We start from the raw sequence: 22,899 nt of genomic DNA, 5'->3' as shown, positions 1-22,899 counted from the left end.
TCCTTTTCCAGGTGAGAAATCTGAGGTCCAGTGAGGCGGATAGATTGCCATGATCTGGAATTCTATTCATTTCTCTGCCTTATATTTCATAAATATAAATCGAGCTGAGAAGAGGAGATAACAATAATAGCAATATATGGGAATCGTGTTAAAAAATCAATACGGTGAGAATAAATTCTGTATTATCAGCATCATATATACTTGGGAGATCACCATAAATAAAAGCGTTTGTTTCTCAGAAAACAATTTAGAACTCTATCATGGCAAGGCCAGGTTCCTACTGATTGATAGTGCAGAGAAATCTTTTGACTAGATGATTGCCAACTCACTCTGTCTCTGCGTGAAGAAATGCTCTGCATTTTTGAGGGCTTATTAGACACAATTCGGCTAAAATAACCCTTGGGGAATGGCCAGTTTACTGACCATGGAACTGAGTTCTTTCTTCACCCTTACAGAGTGGAATAGACTGGGTGAGTACCTAAAAGGTGGTTTCTGATCTTCAGAACATCGACATTTGACTTGACCATTAATTTTATATTATATATCCTGAAGTAATTTTTAAGATCTCAGTTATTCAGATGCTAATAAATAGCTGATATTTTTATTCTATATTGTTTTTGTTATATATGCATATATTTGTATATACACATATAGTGACATTACATATAACTTATTTTTCATACTGAGATGCCATAGTCTGGAGAGAAGTAACCATGCCAGTCATGCGAGGTCTTGGAATGTTGGAATTATGTCGTTATTCATGCATGAAGGTGATGCTGCCAGCTCACCCTGTCAGCGTGACATAATCTCTGTGTTGTTTTTCTGTGCAATCGATAACATTTCCCTTGATCATGAGTTCACTATAGATATTTTGGAAAATAAAAGGATGAATGAAAGAAGAGAATAATTTGCCCATGATTCTACCACTCAGAGGTGAGCGCTTTCATGTTTTAGCCTTTGTGTGTATATCCTCACAGACATCCATTGTGTTTTATCTTCATGTATATATACACATTGGGATTATAAGCTTTATTTCGTGCCGTTTAAGTTTAATATATCATGTTTATATTCCGATGTTATGAAATAATCTCCAAAAACTATAAAATCTATCATGGGCCCAAATTTACTATAGTAATCCCCAACTTTTAGGAATAAAAGCTATTTGTTTTGCTTTTTAAAATAACATCACAATGAGTACCTTTGGATATTTTTTGGCATAGCTCTGATTGTTTCCTTGGGATAAATTCTTAGACCTGTAATTACTGGGGTAAGGTGCCTGGGGAATTTTCCCAGTCTCGACACAGAGTGCCTTGGGCCCATCACAGTGGTGGGAATTTTTGATGCAGTGACTGAAGGGGACAGAGGTACATATGGTAAATTTGCCAATCAAGAACCATGTAGTAAACACCTGCTATACGCAATATACTCTGCTCGTTGGAGTAGAAGCTTCATTGTGATAATAATGATATAGAAATGATTCCTGCCACTAGGCAGTAAACAAAGGCCAAATAACAGCACAGACAACATGCTCCGAAGATTAGAGGAGATGGTGACAGCTTCCAGGAGCAGCAATCCAGGGGCAGTTATGGGTGTGTGCAGCTTGTTCCTCACCTGTACCTGTGAATAAGTGAGTATGGTTAATCTGGACTGAGCAGGATGTGATGCCAGGGCCATGGGTCCCTCAGGATTTAGGGGCTGGGTCACACCACCAGGAAAGCCACCAAGATCGTCAGAGGCGTTATCTGAGAGTGAGGGGATTTAGATCGGACAGTGGAGGCAGAGAGGGTCACTGGGGATGTAGTTTATACCACTAAGCTTCCTCTTCTGTGTCCCCACAGAGAAGAAAGTCTCATGTGACCTATGAATATGCTGCTCCCTGAGCTTGGGTCTCCAGAGAACCGCAGAGGGGTGGGCTGTGGCAGCCAGGGAGATGCATGACTGGGGTGCTTCGTAGCCCTGCACTTCTGGGTTCTGTAGGGTTAGAGGCCCTGATTCCCCAAAGTAGGCACTCTCTTTCCAGGTGACACAGAGAGGGGAGGTTCCATTGGGTGACAAGCCATTGCTGTTGCCTGGCACTTGGAGCTCCTTCTGTCTGGGGATTAGAAGCTGAGAAGAGTCCCCATCATGGTAGGGTAAATGACTTCGATTTGTAAGGGAAGCAGGGCTGCTGTTACGAAGTAAGGCTAAGGAGAAACACATGTGGGACTCAGGTCATCAGCTGGGTATCTCTAGACCCTCCTTTGTTTTCAGATGCCTCCCAGGAATGTATTTTCTAAAAGCTCTTCCTATGATTCTGTGGGCAGATAGAGTTGAAAATTGTTGAGTGAATCTCTTCTGTTTTCTTTCTCAAATGACTCTTATTGTATATATAGGAGTTACCTAACGATGCTATCATTCATAAACAGGAGAGGTTCAAGATACACCTTCAACGATGAAAACTCAGGTGCTTTATTTAATCTGGAGAATAACAGAGAACACATGAAAACATGGTGAATAAAAATACAGGAAAAAGCCAGGTTGTTTTTCATCATTCTATACCCACAGACTAGCATTTTATCCTTCTTCTCACACTTGCGTTTAAAAAAATGGCTATTATTTTCTTTGCTAAAATAGATGTATGCCAACTTATTTTTTCTTCTGAAAATTATGTTCAATTTTTTTTAGACATAAACTGTCTCTACTAGGATTTTTTAAAAAGCTCTAATGAGATTGTTTCTTTTCTCTCTAGAGATTTCTATATATTACATAAACAGTCATTTCTTATGAAGGTTTCATATTTTGTTTTTCTCTTTCCAAGGAGAAGGCTAGTATCACCTATTTATTCCTTTCTTCTTCTCTTTAAATTTATTCTCACATTGGGTCCTTAGCTCGTGGAGTAAGATCTGTGTAGTGAGGAAATTCAAGTAAATAGATGCCTCTTAAACTATCTCTCAATCTCCAGACAAGACAGTTCATAAAAAACTATATTGTATCAAAGGGGCCTGGAGAGATGATTGTTACCTTTAAGAATATAAAGGAAACAGTATTGGTTGTCCCTATCATATCTCCATTTCATTCCCCAAAATAGCTCCCATAGAAAGTCGATGGATTCTGGAAGTTGGCTGTGGCCCACAGCAAGCAAGATAAGGTATCTTTGCTAGAACAGATTAATATGACTTCAGGTATATGATATGTGGCTATTGATCTGGCAAACACATTCTTTTGGAATCCAATTGGAAAAGAAGATCAGAAACAATTTTCATTCACATAAAAGAGACAAGAAAACACATTTATAGTTTTGTTCCAGGGTGATGTCAACCCTTTTGCTCTCTGTCATAATACAGTTGGAAGAAAGCTGCCCGGCCTTGAGGTCTGTGACGGGCTGAATAACACCCCTCTTCCTACTGATGCTCATGTTTTGCAGGTGCGATTAACTTAAAGATTTGAGATGGGGAGTTTATTCTAAATTATCTGGGTGGGGCCATGTAATCACAAGGGAAGGCAATAAAGAGAGATGTGGCGAGAGAAGCGAGAAGCCTTTGGCTTGTATGAGGGAAGAAATCTGAAGATACTACTCTTATGGCTCTAAAAGGAGTCATGGGCCATGAGCCAAGAAATGCAGCAAAATCTGGAAAAGGCAAGGGAATAGATTCTCCCCTGGAGACTCCAGAAGCAACACAGCCCTGACGACTACTTGATTTTAGGATATCTGACCTCTAGAAATGTAAGATAATACATTTGTGTAGTGTTAGGGCACTAATTTTGTGGTAATTTGTTACGAAAATAGTAGGATACTAATAAAAATTTCCCAGAGACTATCAGAGTGATGGCAGGAGATAGGGTGGTTTCAGGGGTTGGTGAATTCAGCAGCTTCATGACATTTTCATAGTCCTAGATTCTTTATAAAATTTCCCTTTGACATCCTTGGGGTGGTTTTTGCATTTGCTTTCAGGCTAATCTCCTCACAGTGACAAGATTGCTGTTTTGGTTCCAAGCATCGCATCTCACACTTCATCAATCAGTCAAGAAGAGAGAATGATCTTTGTGATTATTTTCTTTTTTAGGAGTAAGGAACACTTTCTCATAACTTCAGAAGACTTTTTGACCTATATGTCCACCATTCTTTGTACTGAGCTTGAGGCCAAGATAGCTGAAGGAAACATTGCAAAGAGTTGTGTGGATATTGAGATATGATGTTGACCAGGTAAGTGACCTTTGGATATCTGAATGTTCTTGTCATGTTGATAAGAATGAGAGTTGACACTCAGGACAGTCTGCCCCAACTGGAGTGTTTGTTGAGAAGATGTGCATTTATTAAATATTTGGAGACACAGTTAATAAAACATCTTGCATAGAGTGTCTTAAGATTCCAAACAAAACTTAATTCAGCCCAGTGCTTCTCTTATCAGTGAGTAGCTGTGAAAATGGCCATTAACCAAAAGGCTTGTAATCTTCTTTGGAAAGCCCTGAAGGCAGACTGCCTTCTGAAAAAACCAAAATGTACTTATTTGCCTATAACAAAGACTTTCTCAAAGTGATTTTTGCTCTATAAATAGATTTCATTAACCTATTCCGTTTATTATCTTATTCAGTTAATTACACTCCTTTTTGTCCTGAGGTCCTGCTGAGCAGGAGAATGATGTCATGGTCCACTGGCACAAGGTGGGCTGTGTAGAAATTTGCCTAGAAATCTTCACAAGAATGGTTGCAACTTCGTCAGCATCTCCACCGCAGCTCAGTGGCTCCCCCTTGTGGGGGACGTCCCTTGTCATCCTTCGATGCAACTGATGAGAAATGGTTCGAAGTTCACTGAAACCTTTTGAAGTTGCTCCAGTCTTCAAACAAGAAATGAACTCTTTTAGAAGGTAGATTTAGAACATAATATTTCTTACGAGAAAGAACTTTGGGGCCATGCTCAGTCTTACTTACTATATATAAATTCTCTGTAGCCACCAAACAGTGACCGGAGAGCTGAGCTCATCAAGGATTGACGTGTGGTATCAAGGAAAAGGCACTGGACCAAGAGTCAGGAGACATGGTTTCTAGGCTTGTCCTGTCCCTTACTTCCTGTGCAGGGCTGGGAGTGGGAATGAATCTCTACTTTACTTTTCCTCGTAGGCAAAGACCATATTATGCTACTACTACTACTACTATTACTATTACTACTGATTCTTGAGTGCTTCCTGGGTGCTAGGTATTATAGTAGATGTTTTACTAGCTCATGAAATCTTTACATGCCAGAGAATGTCAGTATATCTCCATTTTACGGAGGAGGAGACTGAGGCTCAAAGAGGCCCCGTAACCTTGCCTAAGCTCATATGGGCCTGCAGGAGTGAGGGCCCAGGGCTGTCTGATTTCGGGCCTGTGCACATTCTTCCTTAAGATCTATGACAAGCAGCGTTGGTCTTAGCAAACCCTCACCTTTACAACAGTGATTCCCAGCCCTGCTTGAACATTGGAATCACTGAGCGAGTGTACTTTGAAGAGTATGGAGGCTGAGGTCCATCTCCAGGGCGATACTATAACTTGTCCAGGGTGTAGCCTGGGCAAGAGGATTTTTAATGCTCCCCAGTGTATTGTATTTTGCAATCAGATCGAGAACCACTGCTTTACATGAAATTCCAGGGGTTGGGGACAGACAGCTGGGAAGACTGCTCCAGTGTTTGGAGGGCGGGCTTTTCTTAGAATGGCCTCTTGAAGACATCCTTTACATTTTAGATTCTTGGGCTGAGACTGAGCTTGAATGTAGCACTAGAAATGTAAAGCATTTGAGAAGGGAACTGAGTAAATATTTAGGAGGAACGCTTGAATGAGTTGGTGTAGGACAGATCTGATGCTGTGGGTGTTTCTTTTTTAAGAGACGAGGGAGTGTCTGTGTGTGATGAAGGGCAGGTTTCCTCCCAGCCAATCCAGACAAAACCATGACCAAAAGGCAACGGCAGAGATGAAAAAGACCACAGTTTGGTGGCAATATAGAATCACCTGCGCAGTAGATGAGATGATATAGTAAGGAAGAGACTAATTGGCTTATTCCTTATACACTCATTTAACTGTCACATGTGACCATGGCCATTTAGCAAATTGCTTTTTCTGGTGCACTAAATGGCATAGCGCTTGAGCCAAAGAGTTATTTGCTTCTGAGCTGTCCATTCACTCTCACCATCTTCAACGCTGAACGCGTTTCTTGTATTAAAGAACGGGGTTTGTGGGACAAAATAGAATTTCAAAAATCAAGAATCGTCTGGGTGTTTCATTGAGTGAAGTTTTCTCCTACTTAGAAAGTCTTGCTTGCACCCCTATCTTTCCATCAGAAGTGAGTTTCTGGTTTGAAGGAATCCTGTGTGAATTAAAAATCCTCAGGTCAAAGGGAAAAGGAAAGAGAAAAGATAAGGCTTGGGGCTTATTGTGTGGAATTAGGGACATTTTCATGAGTAAAATTATGACTCATAATTGTGCTCCCTAAAAAAAGAGAGGTGCTGTATTTCTTAACAAACGTGGGTATACGTATGGCCTTCAAAAATGGTGTTGAGCAGATGGCAGAATAAATTTTTTTAAATCATTGTTAGAAGTAGACTTTTAATTTCTTCTCAGATTCAGACTTCTCAAGTGTAAGAATTTTGAGATGACTACAGGAAGAGAAATTCTAGTAAAAGAAAAAGGAAAAATGAAAGTTATTTCTGGAATGTATACCTGAGTGCCACAGAGAACGATCTTTTAATAAAACCTGGACGGGAATGAGTTTAATCTGTCTCGGAGTTCAGGGTGAATTGTGTTTCAAGTTCAGCTATTCAAAGGACTTTTAATAATGTCAAGCTATTAAGTATGTATGTATAAGATTGGATAAATTCAGTCTTTCTTTTCTCACATTTTAGAAAACTAACGTGAGTGCATTAGTGTAGTCATGAAATATTTTGACTATTTTGTAGTGCTAATAATAAAGGCAGAAATCAAAAGAGAATTAAAGGTGTACCAGATCTTTTATTCCTGTATGAGAAAGAAGATTCTCTGGTTACATGCTTTTTCAAACACAGTTTGAATAAATGACTATTTCCCTGCATCAATATTTAAAAATTCAGTGTTGCTTCCGGCAGCAGAACTCAGTCTCTTAAGGAAGGAATATGAATAGACATTTTTTGCGGGGCTATGTTCAGTCTTATTTACTATATAAATTCTCTGCAGCCACTGAACAGCGACAGTCAAGGGTAGAAGTTCGTCAAGGTTAGAAATGTGGTATCATGGAAAGGGTCTGGACCATAAGTCAGTAGACATGTACAATAACCACATACTCCTCTCCTGGATTGTTTTGTCTGTTTTGTCGTTTCTTTACAAGTTCAAGTTCTGTGGATTCTCTCCCCCGCCCCTCCGCCCCATAATCAGTAAATGCTACTGTATTTTGCTTATTATTTTTGTGGCAAAACTATCAAGGTCAATGATTGCACCTGCTAAGCTTCATAAAGGGTCCTAAGATCTATTTTCTAGAGGATAAACTAGAATTTGGACCAAGGAATAAAATGAACTTTGTAATGTTTCACATTTGTTTCTGTTCACAGCCGTCTTTTTGGTTAAGTTTATTCTAGGTTCGCAGCTGTGGGAGTCAAAGCAGCTCAAGGCAATGGGAGCAGACAGAATTGTGAGGCTAGAAAAACTGCCAGGGCTTGCCATGTGGTTCTGAACATATCGTTTAAGTCTTCCATTGTTTCTATATGTCCATTGTTAAAGGAAATTTGCAGGAGACCGTGTTTATGAAAGCAAATAGCTCTGGCAGACATCAGCGTACTTTGGTAATAGATTGACGTAGTTGTTAACCTTTGGCTTTCATCACCCAAAGAGTTATTAATTTGTGACATTATTGGTAGTATTGATGACCATTAAGAATTCATCAGGGGGTGCTTTCCTCTTCCTATTTTTAACTTTTCTCCTTTACAGGTAAAGCACATGACTCTGAATGCTAGGCAAGTGTCTTGCTGTCCATCTATTTTTATCTGATGACCAATCGATTTAACCAAGAGAAAATCAAAAGCTAGAAAGAAATAAAAGCTAGAACTTTCACATATAAATTTTTATCAATTTACCACCTTGATTTGAAAGTAGGCATACTTTTGTTCCATTCAAAACAGTCTATCTTTTGAATGGAACAAAATAATAATGTCTCGTATTTGTGTAGTGCTTTATGCAACATATCCACACACATGATCTCATTTGATCCTGAGGTACCCTGGACATTGAGAATGTAGAGATCATCTTCACTTAATTGAGAATGCCTCAAATTACAAACATTTTAAATTTAATGACTGGCTTAGTATAGCAAATTCTGAGGGCAGCACAGAACTCTTATATGGACGTTACACTCATGTAACTGTTATTTCAGTTCAGATTACAGAACATGTATGAAACGCCAGTCACATACTAGTCATTGAGCTTGGTATTGGGGGGTCATTTGTCATTATAACCTTGCCAGTTATGACATTGTAATTTGGGTTGCTGTAATTTATTGCCTTTTTTTTTTCCTGCTTAGGAAATGTTTCTTTTAACTGATGTCAACACAAAATTCTCCATTTTTTAAATATGCAGAGAATATAATTGTGCATAAACTGAAAATGCCAGTAATCTTATAGGTTAATTATCTACTGGGTGTGCGTCTTTATTTCCAGATGTGTCTTTAAATCTCATTTGCATCTTTTCCCTCTGGTTGTAACCTTGCCCTATTGTACATCTGTTATAATGCTGAGAATATTTTAATCTTCAATGAATATCATAAATAAATGAAGCATTTGACCCATGATGTGGCATTTACCTCGGGGCATTCGTCGATTCGTTCATTTTCCTTTTAGAAGTCTGCCAGTGGCCATTAAAATTCTTAGAAATGGATTGAATTATTCCTACTCTTTCCTTGTTTCAACTGCTTCCACTTAAACTTGGTGGCAGATTTGGGGAGCCATGGGCTATATTTCTTAGTATTTATAGTAGCAGATCACAAGCATAACTGTATAGCAGAAATCATCCCTGAAAGACTTGTTTCAAATGTGAATTTCTGGTCTTCTTCCTGACCGTCTCCCAAGCTCTCCAGCCAATTCAGTTAGTCCAGGAATCTGCATTTTAACACTCTGGAAATTTTATTAAATTTCTTTGAAAAGGGTATTGGTGTTAGAACATGACTGCCATAAACCAAGAATGGGAGATGTTCTCTTGACTAGAAGTACAGGAATTGATGGAGTTCTGAGATTTCCAACCTCTAAGTCATGATCTCGAACCCTTTTTTCTCTCTTTCTAACAAGATTTAATGTCTGCCATTAGCCAGGCCACGGTTGCACCGAGCCCACAACATGCACTGTGAGTTGGCTGTCTTTGAGCTCATATGCCAGTGACACAGGATATTAAAAGACCAAATGAGCTAGTATCAGAGTAATGTCGACACACAATTAACTATAGGGCTAATCACTGTAGCTTCCATACCACTAATAAAAAATAGAACTTTCCCCTTAGATTTGTTATAGTTTGACCTGGAAAATGACACTTATAACACTATTTTCCGATGGCATGACATAGATACTGAACACTTAGCACACAATTTAATTTATTCACATTTAATTGCTCACATGCTGCATGGAGAGACTACAAAAGCTGCTACACAGACGGCGACATTAGTAGTCAACAACGACATAAAGCAATCGCTTCCATTCCTTGGCCAAGTCCATAGACAAGTCCACCGACCCTATGCCGAGACCTTTGTGTGTCTCACTGGGCATCTTGCCAGAGCTCTTTGTAGGGGAGGACACTGACCCAGCAACGCCTTGGTGTTTCCACCTCTTGGGAATGAACTCTTTCTTAAATTTCAGCGCCCCACACAGCCTATTCTGCAATGGTACTTAGCTGGCTTGTGGTCTGATTTGGTGAGTATTTCAAAGAACTTGGATTTTGGAAATATGAAGAAGTGTCCATGGGTAACAGGAAACTGACTGTCTTTCTCTTGTCCCTAAAGAAAGCAGAATAAGGGGAAGATAAATAAGTCTTTTCAGTGAGCTTTTTAAATCTAGAACATTTTTGCAAGCCACCTAATACTGGCTCAAGTCTTAAAACTTCATTTTAAATAGATCATCATATTTTCTTTTTGTTTAGTTGCTCAACAATAATGCAAGACTATATATATTGGAATTGGCCTTTTAACTAAGTCCAGCGAAGGATGTTGATCAAACTGAAATTCGAAACATCGAGGGAGGGACTGTACGCATGAGGATCGTAAGCGTGTTGAAAGTGGACATCATGCTGCCTCGGGCAGCGTCTTTTCACATCCAAGCTCTTTAGTTGAAATGAAGCAGAAATGTGAGGCAATTATTTCACAATCCAGATCAGTTTGTAGTTGTGGACTTTGAAGTAAACGAATATCTATCATGTCTGAACAATAAAGAGAGAGAGCGGCAACAGCATTGGCCCAGCGTTATCTGAGTGATTCTATCTTTTCATTTTGTCCACGTCTCTTTTTCCTTCTAACAGTGATACATAGAATTTTGACATGAACCAGGATAAACTACTCCCAGGAGTAAGCCTAAAAAGTAGTGTTTAAAATTATTGCCTTTTCTCCAATTTCTCTCTGTCTTTCTGTCTCTGTCTCTGTCTCTGTCTCTCTGTCTCTCTGTCTCTGTCTCTCTCTGTCTGTCTGTCTGTCTCTCTCTCTCGTTAAATAAGGCCATAATTTCAGTGAATGACATTTAGTGGCCTGCGTTAAGGGGAACACAGCTGCTCCCTTCCTTGGGAGAAAGGCCAGTGGTTCCATATATTGGGATCATTTGTTCTTCACGATCTCATTTGTTCTTCACAAAAACAATAAGGTAAGTGTTATTACGATTCCCTTTGCACAGAAGAGCAAACTGGCATAGGACAGACAAACAACTTTTCCAAGGCTATGTTGTTGGTACATGATGGAGTTGGGATTTTAGCCCTGTGGTTCGACAGGCTGCTTTTGTTATAAGTAAGGAGGGTATATATTTATGTAAATTTTTCTGTTTTTTCCTATCAGTAAAATAAATAAAATAGCATTTGTCATTTTAATTTGTCTATGTGGACCCTTTCCTTTAATCTTTTCAACAGTCTGAGATGATTTTTTTTTTTTCTTAAATGTAGAAAGATTGGATTTCTATGTCAAAATTTAGGAAAAATTAAAATCCCATCTCTGGCTTCTGGAGAGCATTGGTTCTTAGAAATATTAATATTGGCATTATTCTGTAAAATACTTTCTTAGTATAATAGTGAAAAGTTCACAAGCGAATTAGTCTGATGTCTGATTCAAAAGCCAGTTCAGGGAAATTGGTCTCCATAAATCTTTATAGAATTCTTGGAAAGCTACTAGAAAGTAAATAAATTTATCAAAAAAAAATCAGAGGAATAATGTAATGATATGTTACTTTACTAGATAATCTTAAGAAAGGAAAAGACAAAATGAAAAAGGACTAAAAATATACATGCTTAAATCCTACTCAACAGTTCTCTGTATCTACTGCATTTCATGCCAACTCAGCTGTTGATTTTTAGCCATTACTGACTTTCTTGTTTTAACACAATCCTAAAATTGGCTCAATTTTTCAAATTAAAGTAGACTCAAATTAGAAATGGATCGTGTTCTAATAGTTTATTTGTTGGCAGCTTGGCAGTTAGAAAATGTTTTGCTTCAGAAAAATAATACATATAAACATTGGGTAGGTTCCCAAACTATCATAGAAAATAATATAAATTGAAATGAGAAAATTGATACTACTATATTTCTCAATTAGCATTGTTGGACTGTGAGAGTGTAATGATTTAAGTGCCAAAAATAAAACATTATAAAACATGCACCGTGCAATTTCAAACTGTATGGACACATAAGCCTGGAAAGACATCCATTAAAATCTGAATGATGGTTTTGTTCATGTAGTGGGAATATGGAAGATTTTCCTTTTTATATCTTTTGCTTCGAATATTGCATTTATATTTTGTAATTTGTAATTTTTTTTACAATGAATATTTTTTTTATATAACTGTAACTATATATGTGTGCCACAAAAAGCCCATGAAGTTACCTTCCTCCCTAAGAACAGTTCTCAGAGGTCAGTTCTGTGTCTAACTCCTAAGGGACCTGTGTCTTTTCCCTGAGATACTTTATTGTAGGGGTCAGGTGGCTGTGTGTCTTTGTCATTGAATGAAAATTTCAAACACGATGTTTTGTTTTTGCTAACTCTTGTCTAGCTCAGACTATGATCACTGATGCTTGGTGAGTGAGTAAAGATTAAATGTTTCTCACTTGTTAGAGGGATCTTTTAGAGAGTGCCATTCGACCTCAAATAAATTTGTTCCTTTTGATTCTTGAAATGGACATAAGTAGATTAGAAATTACTTTGGCCTAATAGCCTATATGTTTTTTCTCCACCAAATAAGAGTTTGCTCATTCAGGAGAATGTCTCAGTAGCCATCACTGTAAATTAGAGGCTGAGTGCACATTACCTGCAGCCGAAAACATGCTCAGGAAAGTCTGTTTGGCCGGAACTATTGCTGGTAAAAGAATCGTCTGCAAACATTTTTTCTTCACTGTCTTGTTTCTTGATCGGAGAACATGCCAGTGATTTAACTGTTCCTTGAGCTTCTGGAATTCCACCGTTTGGTTGTCTTTTTTCAGCTTTCCAGGGATCATTTGCAGCAAATGAATGAGTTGAAGAGGAAACGGAATAGCGTCTAACAATCATGGTATTGCCTGTACGGGAGACACAAAATTCGAGTTTAAAAATTCTACGTTTAATGATGTTCACAAATGTAAAATTATGTTGATAGTCATTTAGTTAGTTGAAACTAACTAAACAAAACTATTTTTATTCTTTTTCACAAAAGACCTTAATTCATTGATGTACTGACAAAGAATTGAGTTCCAACCACATGCCAGGCATTTTATTAAGAGACGATGCGGTAGTGAACGACACAAAGCTCTTGCCTGCACAGAGCTTACCCTCTTGTGTGGCAGACAGTATACAAAATATGCTAAAATTCGGGTAGCGATAGATTCAAGGAAGACAAATAAGGCTGGTGAGAACAAGGGGACAGAGGTAGGGGACGGAGCGGATCTGAAAGCTGTTTCAGTAGTGTGGTCAAGAAGAGCTTTCTGAGAACGCAGCATTTGAACAGATACTTTAAGATACAGAGAGATAGAAAACAAAAGTTTAAAGTGGGAAGAACATGGACCTCTAGAGATGTCAGTTCTGGATGGCTTCTCACTGCTGCTTCCAGAAGAACCTGCCCATCTGCAGTCTCTCATAGTCTGAATGGCCACAAGTGATTGAACTGGCTGCTGCTAACGGGCCTATAATTGTGTGTCTTGGTTTTAGTTGGGACAGTCATTATAAGGAAGCCTATTTAATGAGAGTAGAAAGCAAAGTAGACATGTGGAAGGAAGCAAAGATGCTTTGCGTGGGAAGCTGGTATGCTGCTGAGACAGAGAGATTAGTGGCCTTAGTTTCTGAGGGCTTCCAATTCAATTTTTGTTCATAAGTGTCTTCCAATAAACTCTTTTCTCGAGGTAAGTTAAATCTTTGTTCCTTGTTATTAAAGCACCTTGATCAAAAGAGCTTTGTTTCAAGGAGTCTTGGCTTGTTTGAATCTCAGCTCTGACACTGCTCTGACTGACCTAGAGCCTATCATTCAGTCTCTACTAAGACATGCAGTTATTCCCCTGGGGTTAATGACACTGACCTCATGGGTTGGTTTTCATTTTCTGGAGGACTTAATCAATGTTTGTCAAATCTTTATTCTTTCTTGTCACAGCTTTGCCATTAACAAGCATGGAAGTGTAAGAAAGCCTTGCCTTCTGTTTAGGCTTTGAGATACTAGAAGCGCAATTATTTCTTATTTATATTTGATGCCCACATCTGCAGAACAGAGACAGCAAATTTTTATGGCCATAACAAAAAGTGGAGGCTGCCTTGACTTTTCATAGTTTGGAAGAGCAAAAAATCAAATTTTAGGCGGGAGGCTGGGCAGAGTTTAAGTTCAAATTTGTCCGAAGTGATTAACGGCAAATACTATTCATAAATTATCTTGAAATATTTTTTTGGCCATATATAGCTTCAATAATTATCTAAAAACAAGTTTACGACTATTGACAAACATAAACGTTTTTATTGAAAAAGATTATAAAATATCTCTTTATACCGAATGGTAAAAAAATGCAACAGAGGGAATTATGTTGATGATAGCAAAGTTAAGTTTATTCCTATTTGAGATCTATGTTCCAGCTTGACTGGTTAGCAACTAAGCTCTTTGTTCATCTCCCCGGGGTCACAGAATCATCTGTATCTGTTAGTTTCTTATCAATAAAAGGGAAAGGATATTTAATACAGCATCATGGAGTCATTAGCACAATTTCAAAGTTTGCTGCCAAATGCGATTTATTTGCGCCAAAGGATATGAGTAGATTGAACAGATTCGGAGGTCTAGCAATGCTGCGGCTTCCCCGTAATGAGTGGTTTTTTTTTTTTTTAATCTTTCTTGTAGCAAATTACCTCTTTCCTAATAGACCTAAAGTGAAGATGCACAGAGTAGGAGGGATGAGAGCAACATCCTTGAAAGCGCTGGTTGGATTTCATATCCACCAAATGCTTACACACAATTACAGGTGTTTCCATGAGAATTTAGCCAACAAAGATCCATTCAGAGCAGGTGCTCCGTATTCTCGTTATAACAGATGGATATAGTCACCATGCAGCTGCGTCCCTGGACTATAGTATAGCTCTGTGTCCTCAGCAGAATGAGAGGAAAGAAAGCAGGTTTCACTGCTCATCAAATCTCATTTATACACATATCCCAGAACCAAGAGAAGAGTTTTTCGGTTCCGAGTGATTCGCTTCCAAGTCTTCTTTAGTTTTCCCCTTTCCTAAAGTGAGACTCACACTCTGATTTCACATTGTTCCTCCCCCAAAAATAGGTTTATATTATTCTGTTTTCAAAAGAGAATTGGACAAGTTGCTTAATCTCTCAGGATCTTATATCCTCAATTGTAGAATAAAGTGACGATTTCTAAAGTCCCTTCCTGTATCAGATTTCTATGATTCCGTTGCAAGTCTGACTTTTGACTGATATTGCACATCTTATTAAAATTGCTAGTAACTTATACTCAAGTCAAATAATAATATTTTTTCTCATAAAATAATATTTATCATTAGTACCTAATGATAATAAGACAGCTACTAACAAGTAACTCACGTTGAGTCTTACTCATTCTATCTCATTTAATCCTCTCAACAGCCCTATGAGATAGATGGATTTTATCACTACCTGCATTTTAGAGATGAGGAGAGGGATCATAAAAGCATGTTATAGTCATAGAATCGCAGAATTTTACAGCTGGAATAGGCTTTGAAAGGTGTCTGATCCAATCTATTCATTTTCACATGAGGATGCTAAGATCAGAAATTTTTATGTGACCTACCCAGCATCGACCAACTATTACAAAACTGAGACTACAAACCATGCTCAGGTCAATCAGATAAGGCACAGGTAAATATCATTTAAAGTAACTCAACCAAACTTCCAAGCACAAATTCCATGAATATGGAAGTTACCACCCATATGCTGAAAAAGTGTAATATCAATTGTGTGTTTAACTCTTATTAATATTCTACCCTTCTCTAAGCTTGATGGCATCTTCTTTGTTCTTTGAACACTATAATACTCATTTTAGAATAGCACAGATACACTAAGACCCAACTTATTTTCTCATTAAGATAAACATCATAGAAAATAGATTTGAAGAGTGTTGTTTACCTTTGGAATAAGGCAGTGGTTTCCAATGGGAGGACATACAGTCCTCCAGGTGACATTTGGAATGTCTGAAGACATTTTTGATGGTCATGACTGGAGGGGGAGAGGCAGGTACTATGGGCATCTAGGGTTCGGAAGCCAGGAAAGCTGCTAAACATCCTGCAATGTCCAAGACAGATCACTACTGTACAGAATTATTCAGTTCGAAATGTCGAGCGTGCAGAGGTTAAGGAACCCTGGAATAAGGACATATTACAAATGTCCATTTTTTTTTTTTCACCAGGAGTTCGGATCTCGTTTCAGGTTATGCTTTCAGTTTTATTAAATTACCATTAGAAAAAAACTACTCAGATCAAGAGTCGTACTTGAAAAAATGGGAAAAGACCCTGATTCAAATCTGTTCCCAGCTTTGAAATAATAAGGTCCCATCCTAGAGAGAGTCCTGTGTAACAGAGAAAAGCAGCTGATAAATATGACATGTTTCACCGCCAAGTTATTCAGAACCTCTCAATGGCATTGCCTGAAGCCTTTGACAGATGATATTAGGAGCTTTGAGTATTTAATTATGTACATCCATTTTGCTTGAATACGCTGTGTGTAGGCAAGCGCTGACAATTTGAATGTAGGATGCACTTTTCTGCTCTGCTGATTTCTGACTTCATGTATAGTCTTCACAGTCAAAATTATTTCCAATTAAAGCTGAGATATTTAATTTATAGAATACATTAGACATTGACCCTGCATTTTAAAGTCTTTAACTTGTAGAGTAGTTTGAATTATGTACAATATAAATTCGTATAGGACAGAGAAGTTCTTTGTAAAACATGAATAAGCAGCAAGATCTGCCGTTTTGTTGTATCTTTGCCAGGTGCTATACTGAGCACTTGGTCTATTATGGCAGTTAATTCTCACAATCACCTGAGAAAGGTACTATAACATTCGTAAATGAAGAAAACAAAGGTTAAAGATGAATCAAGTGGCTAATGAGTGACCAATCACTGGAAACTATATTTGTTTGACTCTTATATCCATACGCTTAACTATTGTGCTATATCTTTCTAGCTTAATAAATGAGCATGCCGTTTAGCATAAATCCATTCAGTGTTCTATTAGCATTCAAATGTTTGAAGTCAAGAAGAAAAAGACGTTGTTTCTTAATGTGACTGATTTCTGTAAATCTGCCATTCTTATCTTTCTAGAAATATCTGGAAATAGTTTTAACATTGTCAAAATATGTTGCTTAAGGATGCTAAGGAAAATTTTACCTCTGAATTCAAAATCAATCTACCAAATAAAAATAGGATGGAACTCACCACTGTTAACACCAAATTACGGTTATGCGAGAAGCACGTACCTACTATTTAGGAGATATTTACAAGGACGGGCACAGCCCAGAAAAGCGGTGAACTTTCTTTACCTTGGTGTTCTTGCATGGCTGGTGCTGAATCAGTGGAAATACTACCATGAAGTGTTGCTAGAGATTGCCCAGGTGCTTTTTTGAGGTTACCAAGTTCTGTGACTTCCCCTTCCCTTTCATCTCCTGACTGTCCCCCTGAGCCAGGAGTTCTCTGACTACTCGAAGACAGCTTCATCCGGAGGGCTTGATTCTCTTTCTCCAGCTTGTTGATCTCTGCCTGCATCTCCTGGATAACTCTCGTGAGCTGGACATTAGCTTCCATTGCCCCTACTCAGGTCACTCTGATTTGCTCCTCTGGAGAGACAGGCCAATTTATAAGCCAAATGCACAATCTACTCAGTAGGACTGGTTGATCCCGCCCTTAAATCTGCCTGAACAATAGATGCCATTCTTCTCTGTGCCATCTTTCAGCACCCGGGGAGTTAGGCTGTCAAGGGAGGTAAAGGGTTTCCATGACTTATTAATTCTGGGTTTTGTTTTTCAGAACAGAGCTTTTCTTTGTATTTTGCATTTCATATCAATCCACAGTTTTAGGATACTGCTTTGTGTTTGAAGAGAAGAGAACACTCCAAAAATATCCAGTGAGGAACAGAGTTTCTTGTTTCTGTCATGAACTTGTCACCCTACCAACCACTCAGTTTTTCCTCTGTTGCTACTTCTGGGATCAAATGTTTCGTAGGATCACCAACTGTCACAAGTACACCAAAACTGGCATATAAGAATTATGCCTCATTTGCTCTGTAAACTATGCCATAATTCTATACTACTTGGGTAAATCATTAATTTTAACACCTGTTGATTAAGGGTAGCAGTAATCATAGGTGGTCTTAACAATCACTGTGAGATTATTTAAATAAGATGTTGAAAATTGTTCCTAAATCTTTCAAGATAAGGTCAAGGACTTCTCAGTAGGTTTCTATCTTGTAGGCATTTTTGCTGTTAATTGGTTTTAGAGTGTTTGCTTGGGCAGAGGCTGCCCAGGATATTTTAGGAATGTAAGAAGATACAGGTTGTACATTAATCTTGAATGAGAAAGACATACAACAGTTAACAGCTTTCATCGCCTATTTCCTGAAGAGGTTGCTTTGTTGGGAATGAAAAGTACAAATCTTAAATAGTACATGCTCTGATAGCAGTATCTGTTTGGAAATTCAATTAATGTTTAAACACACATGCTCTTCTGCAATAGGATAAAAATGATTAAAAAATTTTATGGTGATAGTTTTCCCTGCACATTTCCTTCTTTTTTTTTTCTGTACATATTGATGTTTTTGTGTGTCCTGATAAATATTTGTTGATCAATCCAAGGCTGCAGGTGGAAGAAATGATTGGAGAAATTATCACTTCTTTTTTAGTCATACAAATTTATTTTATATATTTAATTATATGATGTATGTACTGAAAAATTAGTCTAAAAAATAATGAAGCTTCTTTGATATACAATTGATCCTTAAACAATATGGTTTGAACTATAAGTGTTCACTTACACAGTTTTTTTTCCAACAAATACCACTACTATTTTCAATCCATGGTTGGGAGTCCACAGAGGCAAAGGGCCGACTGTATGCATTGATCTACCCCATTTTATATAGGGAACTTGAGCATCTGTGGATTTTGATATGCATGGGGTACCTGGAACCAATTCCCTGCAGATACCAAGAAGCAACTTAGGTTTCTGGGCTGTCGAAATTATATGCATATTTTCAAATGTATGAGAGTTGATGCTCTAACGTACACACTGTTCAAGGGTCAGCTGTACTACTTCTATTTGTATTTAAATGAATTTAAGTCATCTCATATGTGTCAGGCATTCCAGAGGCTATAGAAGGTGATTGTGGAAATATAGAATATGCAGTAAGATAGATCTTGAAGGTCACCTAGTCTAACCACCTATCAGAAGTTCAAGTTCGTTCCACAACACCTCTGTAATGGATTATTGACACTGTCTGAATATTTCCCCTGTAGAAAAGTTCCCTTCCTATTGAGGTATACCACTTACTTTAATTAAAATTATTTACATTGACCCAAAATTGGCCCCAGGTAGCTTATTCCTAGTGCTTCTCTGTGGAGAGGTAATGTAACATGTCTGATTCCCGTTCCATCTTGTCTACTCTCCCAATTGTTTCGACTGTTCATCATCTAATGTGAGTTCAAGGGCTTTGAGTCTATCACGAGCACTCTCTTTGGAACATGTTTCCATTTGTCGATATTTCTAAATGCATTCGCCTGAAGGAAGCCAACCAGCCTGGAGTAACCTGCCATAGCTTCTGTAAAGTGTTTTGTGGGAAATATTCCACAAAAGTGGGCAGTAGGAATCATTCTCGGAATCGTATTTAGTCAACAAAACAGGAAATAAAAATAACTTGTGTAACTGTTGGATGACAAGATATCATTATGTACAAATTTGTTTATATATCTAGAAAGCCCAAGAAAATTAATCAAAAATTTTACTCTGCAATCTACCCTATGTTAAAAAAATAAACATTTAAAATTCAGTATCTTTCCAAAATACAATTAATAACTAGGTAGAAAAAGAATGAAAGGTATCCCACTGATGATAGGCCCCCAAGGAGAAAAAACTTTGGAATTATCTTTTTAAAAGTTTGTAAAATTTATAATGAAGAACATCTAGTGTTTTACCGATACAGGAAACAACACAATGGAGTATATGCATCTGGTGAGAAGACTGTATATTTTAAAGAAATAGAATAATTATATACATCTGAAATGCTGAGTAAAAAGAAGTATATCCAACTATATATAGGATAAACTCTGTGAAAAGAATTACAAAGAAATCCCCCAAAGGAAAACAATTCCTGTCTTTATGTGGTAAGATTTTTAATAATTGTTATTTACTTCTGTATGCTGTCTGAATTCTAAAAAATACTATAGATCCATGAAAGCCTTCCAAAAATGAAAATACTAAGCAATAAAAATAAAATAGGTATGAAAGACATTTATTAAAATGAACTAATATTACATTTCCTTGGGACTTTTTTTACTTTTGATTAAGTCAAATGGTGACTGAGTCAGATGGCTGGTGAGAACTAAAATTTTTCCTTATGAAACTAATTTTAGTCTTTAATAGTTGTCATAGTAACTTTAAAATTTAATGTCTGAATGAAAGTATAAATGCTAGGATGGTTTATAAGTATTTGTGATTTATTTTTAAGGATGTGAATGTCTTATACCATAAACTAGGCTGGCTCAGAGAGTCCTGCTTTGGGAACAGACTTGTTCAGTGGATTAGACAAGGTATTGGTTCCTCTGATGAGGAAGGAGTGGTAAGTGGGGGTCATGGAGAACAAGTCCAATGACATTCTCTGGGAAATCCAGTCTGGCAAGTCAAACAGTATCTGAAGATCATTGTAACAGCTGACAAATAATAGTCTAGGCAAGAAACTGGTCTCAAGATCCAGCCTAAAGGATGGTAGAACAGGAAGTTATTGTCATGTAGAACAGCTATTATGACTCTGATGGAGCTTTGTGCCTTTACTTTGAACTAGAAAAACTAAGACTGTGGGCCCTATTTCTAGAGCAGGAGTCTTCTGACTCCTTGACATCACCTGGGAGTGTTTACTCTAAATGCAGGTCTTAACGCCTGACCTTAAACCTATTATAGACTCTCTTGCAGCAGGCTGAAAAATTGCATTGTAAGAATCTCCCTAGGTTATTCTTATGTATATTAAACTTTTCCAACAATTGTTCTAGAGCAGCACTGTCCAACAGAAATGAAATGCAAGCCACATATGCAATTACAAATTCTCCAGTAGCTACATTAAAATTAAATTGTTCAAATTAATTTTAATATGTTTCATTTAGCACAGGAGACCCAGAATATTATCATTTCAATATGCAAATAAATACCGAAATTGCTAAGAGATAGTTACAGAGTTTTTCTCATGCTGTCTTTAAAATCCAGTGTGCCCTGTTTACACTTAGAACCCATCACAATTCAGACACTAAATTCTCATTGGAAAAACTTGACCTCTATTTAGCTTTCATAAAATAGACAGTTGAAAAAGTGAGTTTGCATGCTCAAGTGGTTCCAAACAAACTGGGATGTGCTTCGGTTTTGGTCAACCCTCCACACAGCTGCCTCCAGTGACCCTCCAGCTCAGTGGGTGTAGAAGGCAGTGGGCACAGCAATTCACAAGGTCTTATGTGATCCCAGCTTTGGGTCCACTCTGATTTCATCTGTACCCCTCCCCTTGATCCACTACAGTGCTCTTCCCCAGTCACCCTAGCCTTCTTCATTCTGTAGACCCCAGGCACATTCCTTCTTTAGGACCCTGGTCCTGATTGTCCCTATGATAAAGAGTCTTTGCCCCTGGATATCTATTTAGCTAATCCCCTCATCATCTACATCAGCTAGTAAACCTCTGGCAATGAATTGACATTGTAGGAATAGAGTAGGTTTTTGGGTCTTCCCATCTGAGGGTAAAGTTTAAAAAAAAAGAAGATTGCATGAGGATGTCTGTTTCCCAGACAATGGAGAGTTGGCACCAAGTGCTTTCCTTTGATGTTTCTCAAATAAATGATGACACAGAATGTCCTTTTCCTGGATGTAAAATCATGTCTAGCTAGAATATGGTGTGTTCGGTTGACATATGGCTTCCTTATCCATTAGAACCTTGATGAGTAAGGTCAGATTAAAATTTAGGGATTTGGACTGTATCATCATCACTTGACCATGTGTCCTTCTGGGTGGAGATACCCAATTGCCTTACCCTCTAAGACATAATAGAAAAATGTCACTTATATGAAATCTTCTTATGTCTCACTTTTCAAGCAGGCATACATCCTGCTGTTATAAATTATTTAAACAACTGCTGAGAAACTATTTTTGCAGCATTTGCTAAGAATTTACTTTGACCTTGAACTTGATATGTAGCTATTGTCAGAATGATTTCCCAGGTGACCAGATGCATCTGGTGTAGCAACGAGTCCAGACTCAGGAGCAGATTTGACAATCTGCCATCTTGCCGTCGTTTTGACATTTGAGTACCGCACAGTGGCAGAGCAGTCATGTGGAAAGGAGGGAGGAGATGCGAAGTTTCTGAAAGGCATAGCAACCATGAAATGCTGATAAGACTGTGAGAGGGATATTTAAAGGTGGCCTGGGTCACCCCGCATGAAAGGGATTAGCCGCTTCTCCGTGCAGCCGAAGGTGAGGTGATCTTGGCTTGGCTAGCTTTGTGTGTATGAAGAGGCTTTCATGGAAACAGGTATGGGAAGGAATATCCACCATCTGATGGCCACCACTGGCCTGTGGTAAGTTTCCAATGAGAATAAAAATTTCAAGGACTCCGTGAGACTTGCAAAAACATTTGAACTGTTATAATGGACAAGGAGAAGATCTTGGGTCCTAAAGTTCAAACTTCTGCTTTATCACTAATTCATTAAATCTCATTCATAAAACATGGGCATTGGGGAATATGTTAAGCAAATGTCAACACAGAGAGACAGGTAGAAGAAATGAATGAAGATGCGTTCAGCAACTACTCGGCTCTAGCCACTTGTTGCCTCGTAAGTTTTCAGTAAATGTTAATTGAATAGCATCATGTTTTAAAATTAAAGATTGCTGGTTGATTTGTTTTATGTGTTGTCTAGCGTTGGTCATGCAGGGGTTTTAGAGGTGAGGAGAGAGGGAGGGTGAAAGGCACACGATGGTTGGTGAACAAACCCGACCGTAGGATCCAATTCAAGCTTCGTCACTTAATAGC

The 22,899-nt window shown here is 38.1% G+C and overlaps 1 protein-coding gene and 1 long non-coding RNA gene across 2 annotated transcripts in view; one reads left to right on the top strand and one right to left on the bottom strand.

Annotated features, from left to right (window-relative positions):
- LOC120597079 (uncharacterized) overlaps positions 1 to 8,749 on the top strand; it is a 32,749-nt gene extending 24,000 nt beyond the window's left edge. The window contains exons 2-4 of the long non-coding RNA XR_005651333.1: positions 12 to 164; positions 4,044 to 4,183; positions 4,598 to 8,749. This is a non-coding gene — a long non-coding RNA (uncharacterized LOC120597079). The remainder of the gene's footprint in view (positions 1 to 11; positions 165 to 4,043; positions 4,184 to 4,597) is intronic.
- A 3,700-nt stretch (positions 8,750 to 12,449) lies between these two features.
- CCDC195 (coiled-coil domain containing 195) lies at positions 12,450 to 17,435 on the bottom strand. The gene is made up of 2 exons (XM_039855808.1): positions 17,174 to 17,435; positions 12,450 to 12,700 (listed from the first exon to the last, which is right to left on the bottom strand). Exons 1-2 carry the CDS (start codon positions 17,433 to 17,435, stop codon positions 12,450 to 12,452), a joined length of 513 nt encoding a protein of 170 aa, XP_039711742.1.
- Between the last annotated feature and the right edge of the window lie 5,464 nt (positions 17,436 to 22,899).

This window comes from Pteropus medius, unplaced genomic scaffold (genome assembly GCF_902729225.1).
Source record: "Pteropus medius unplaced genomic scaffold, Ma_sr-lr_union100, whole genome shotgun sequence".
In the NCBI taxonomy this organism is placed as follows: domain Eukaryota; kingdom Metazoa; phylum Chordata; class Mammalia; order Chiroptera; family Pteropodidae; genus Pteropus; species Pteropus medius.
The sequence above is the reverse complement of the archived record's forward strand: the minus strand, read 5'-3'. Positions and strand labels throughout refer to the sequence as shown.

What these genes read in the sequence shown, in the direction of transcription:
- CCDC195 (XM_039855808.1), bottom strand. Translation starts at nt 17,435, where the DNA reads ATGGAAGCTAATGTCCAGCTCACGAGAGTTATCCAGGAGATGCAGGCA. An exon ending in AGCCATGCAAGAACACCAAG is followed by an intron (nt 12,701 to 17,173) that starts GTAAAGAAAGTT and finishes TCTCCCGTACAG; the next exon opens with GCAATACCATGATTGTTAGA.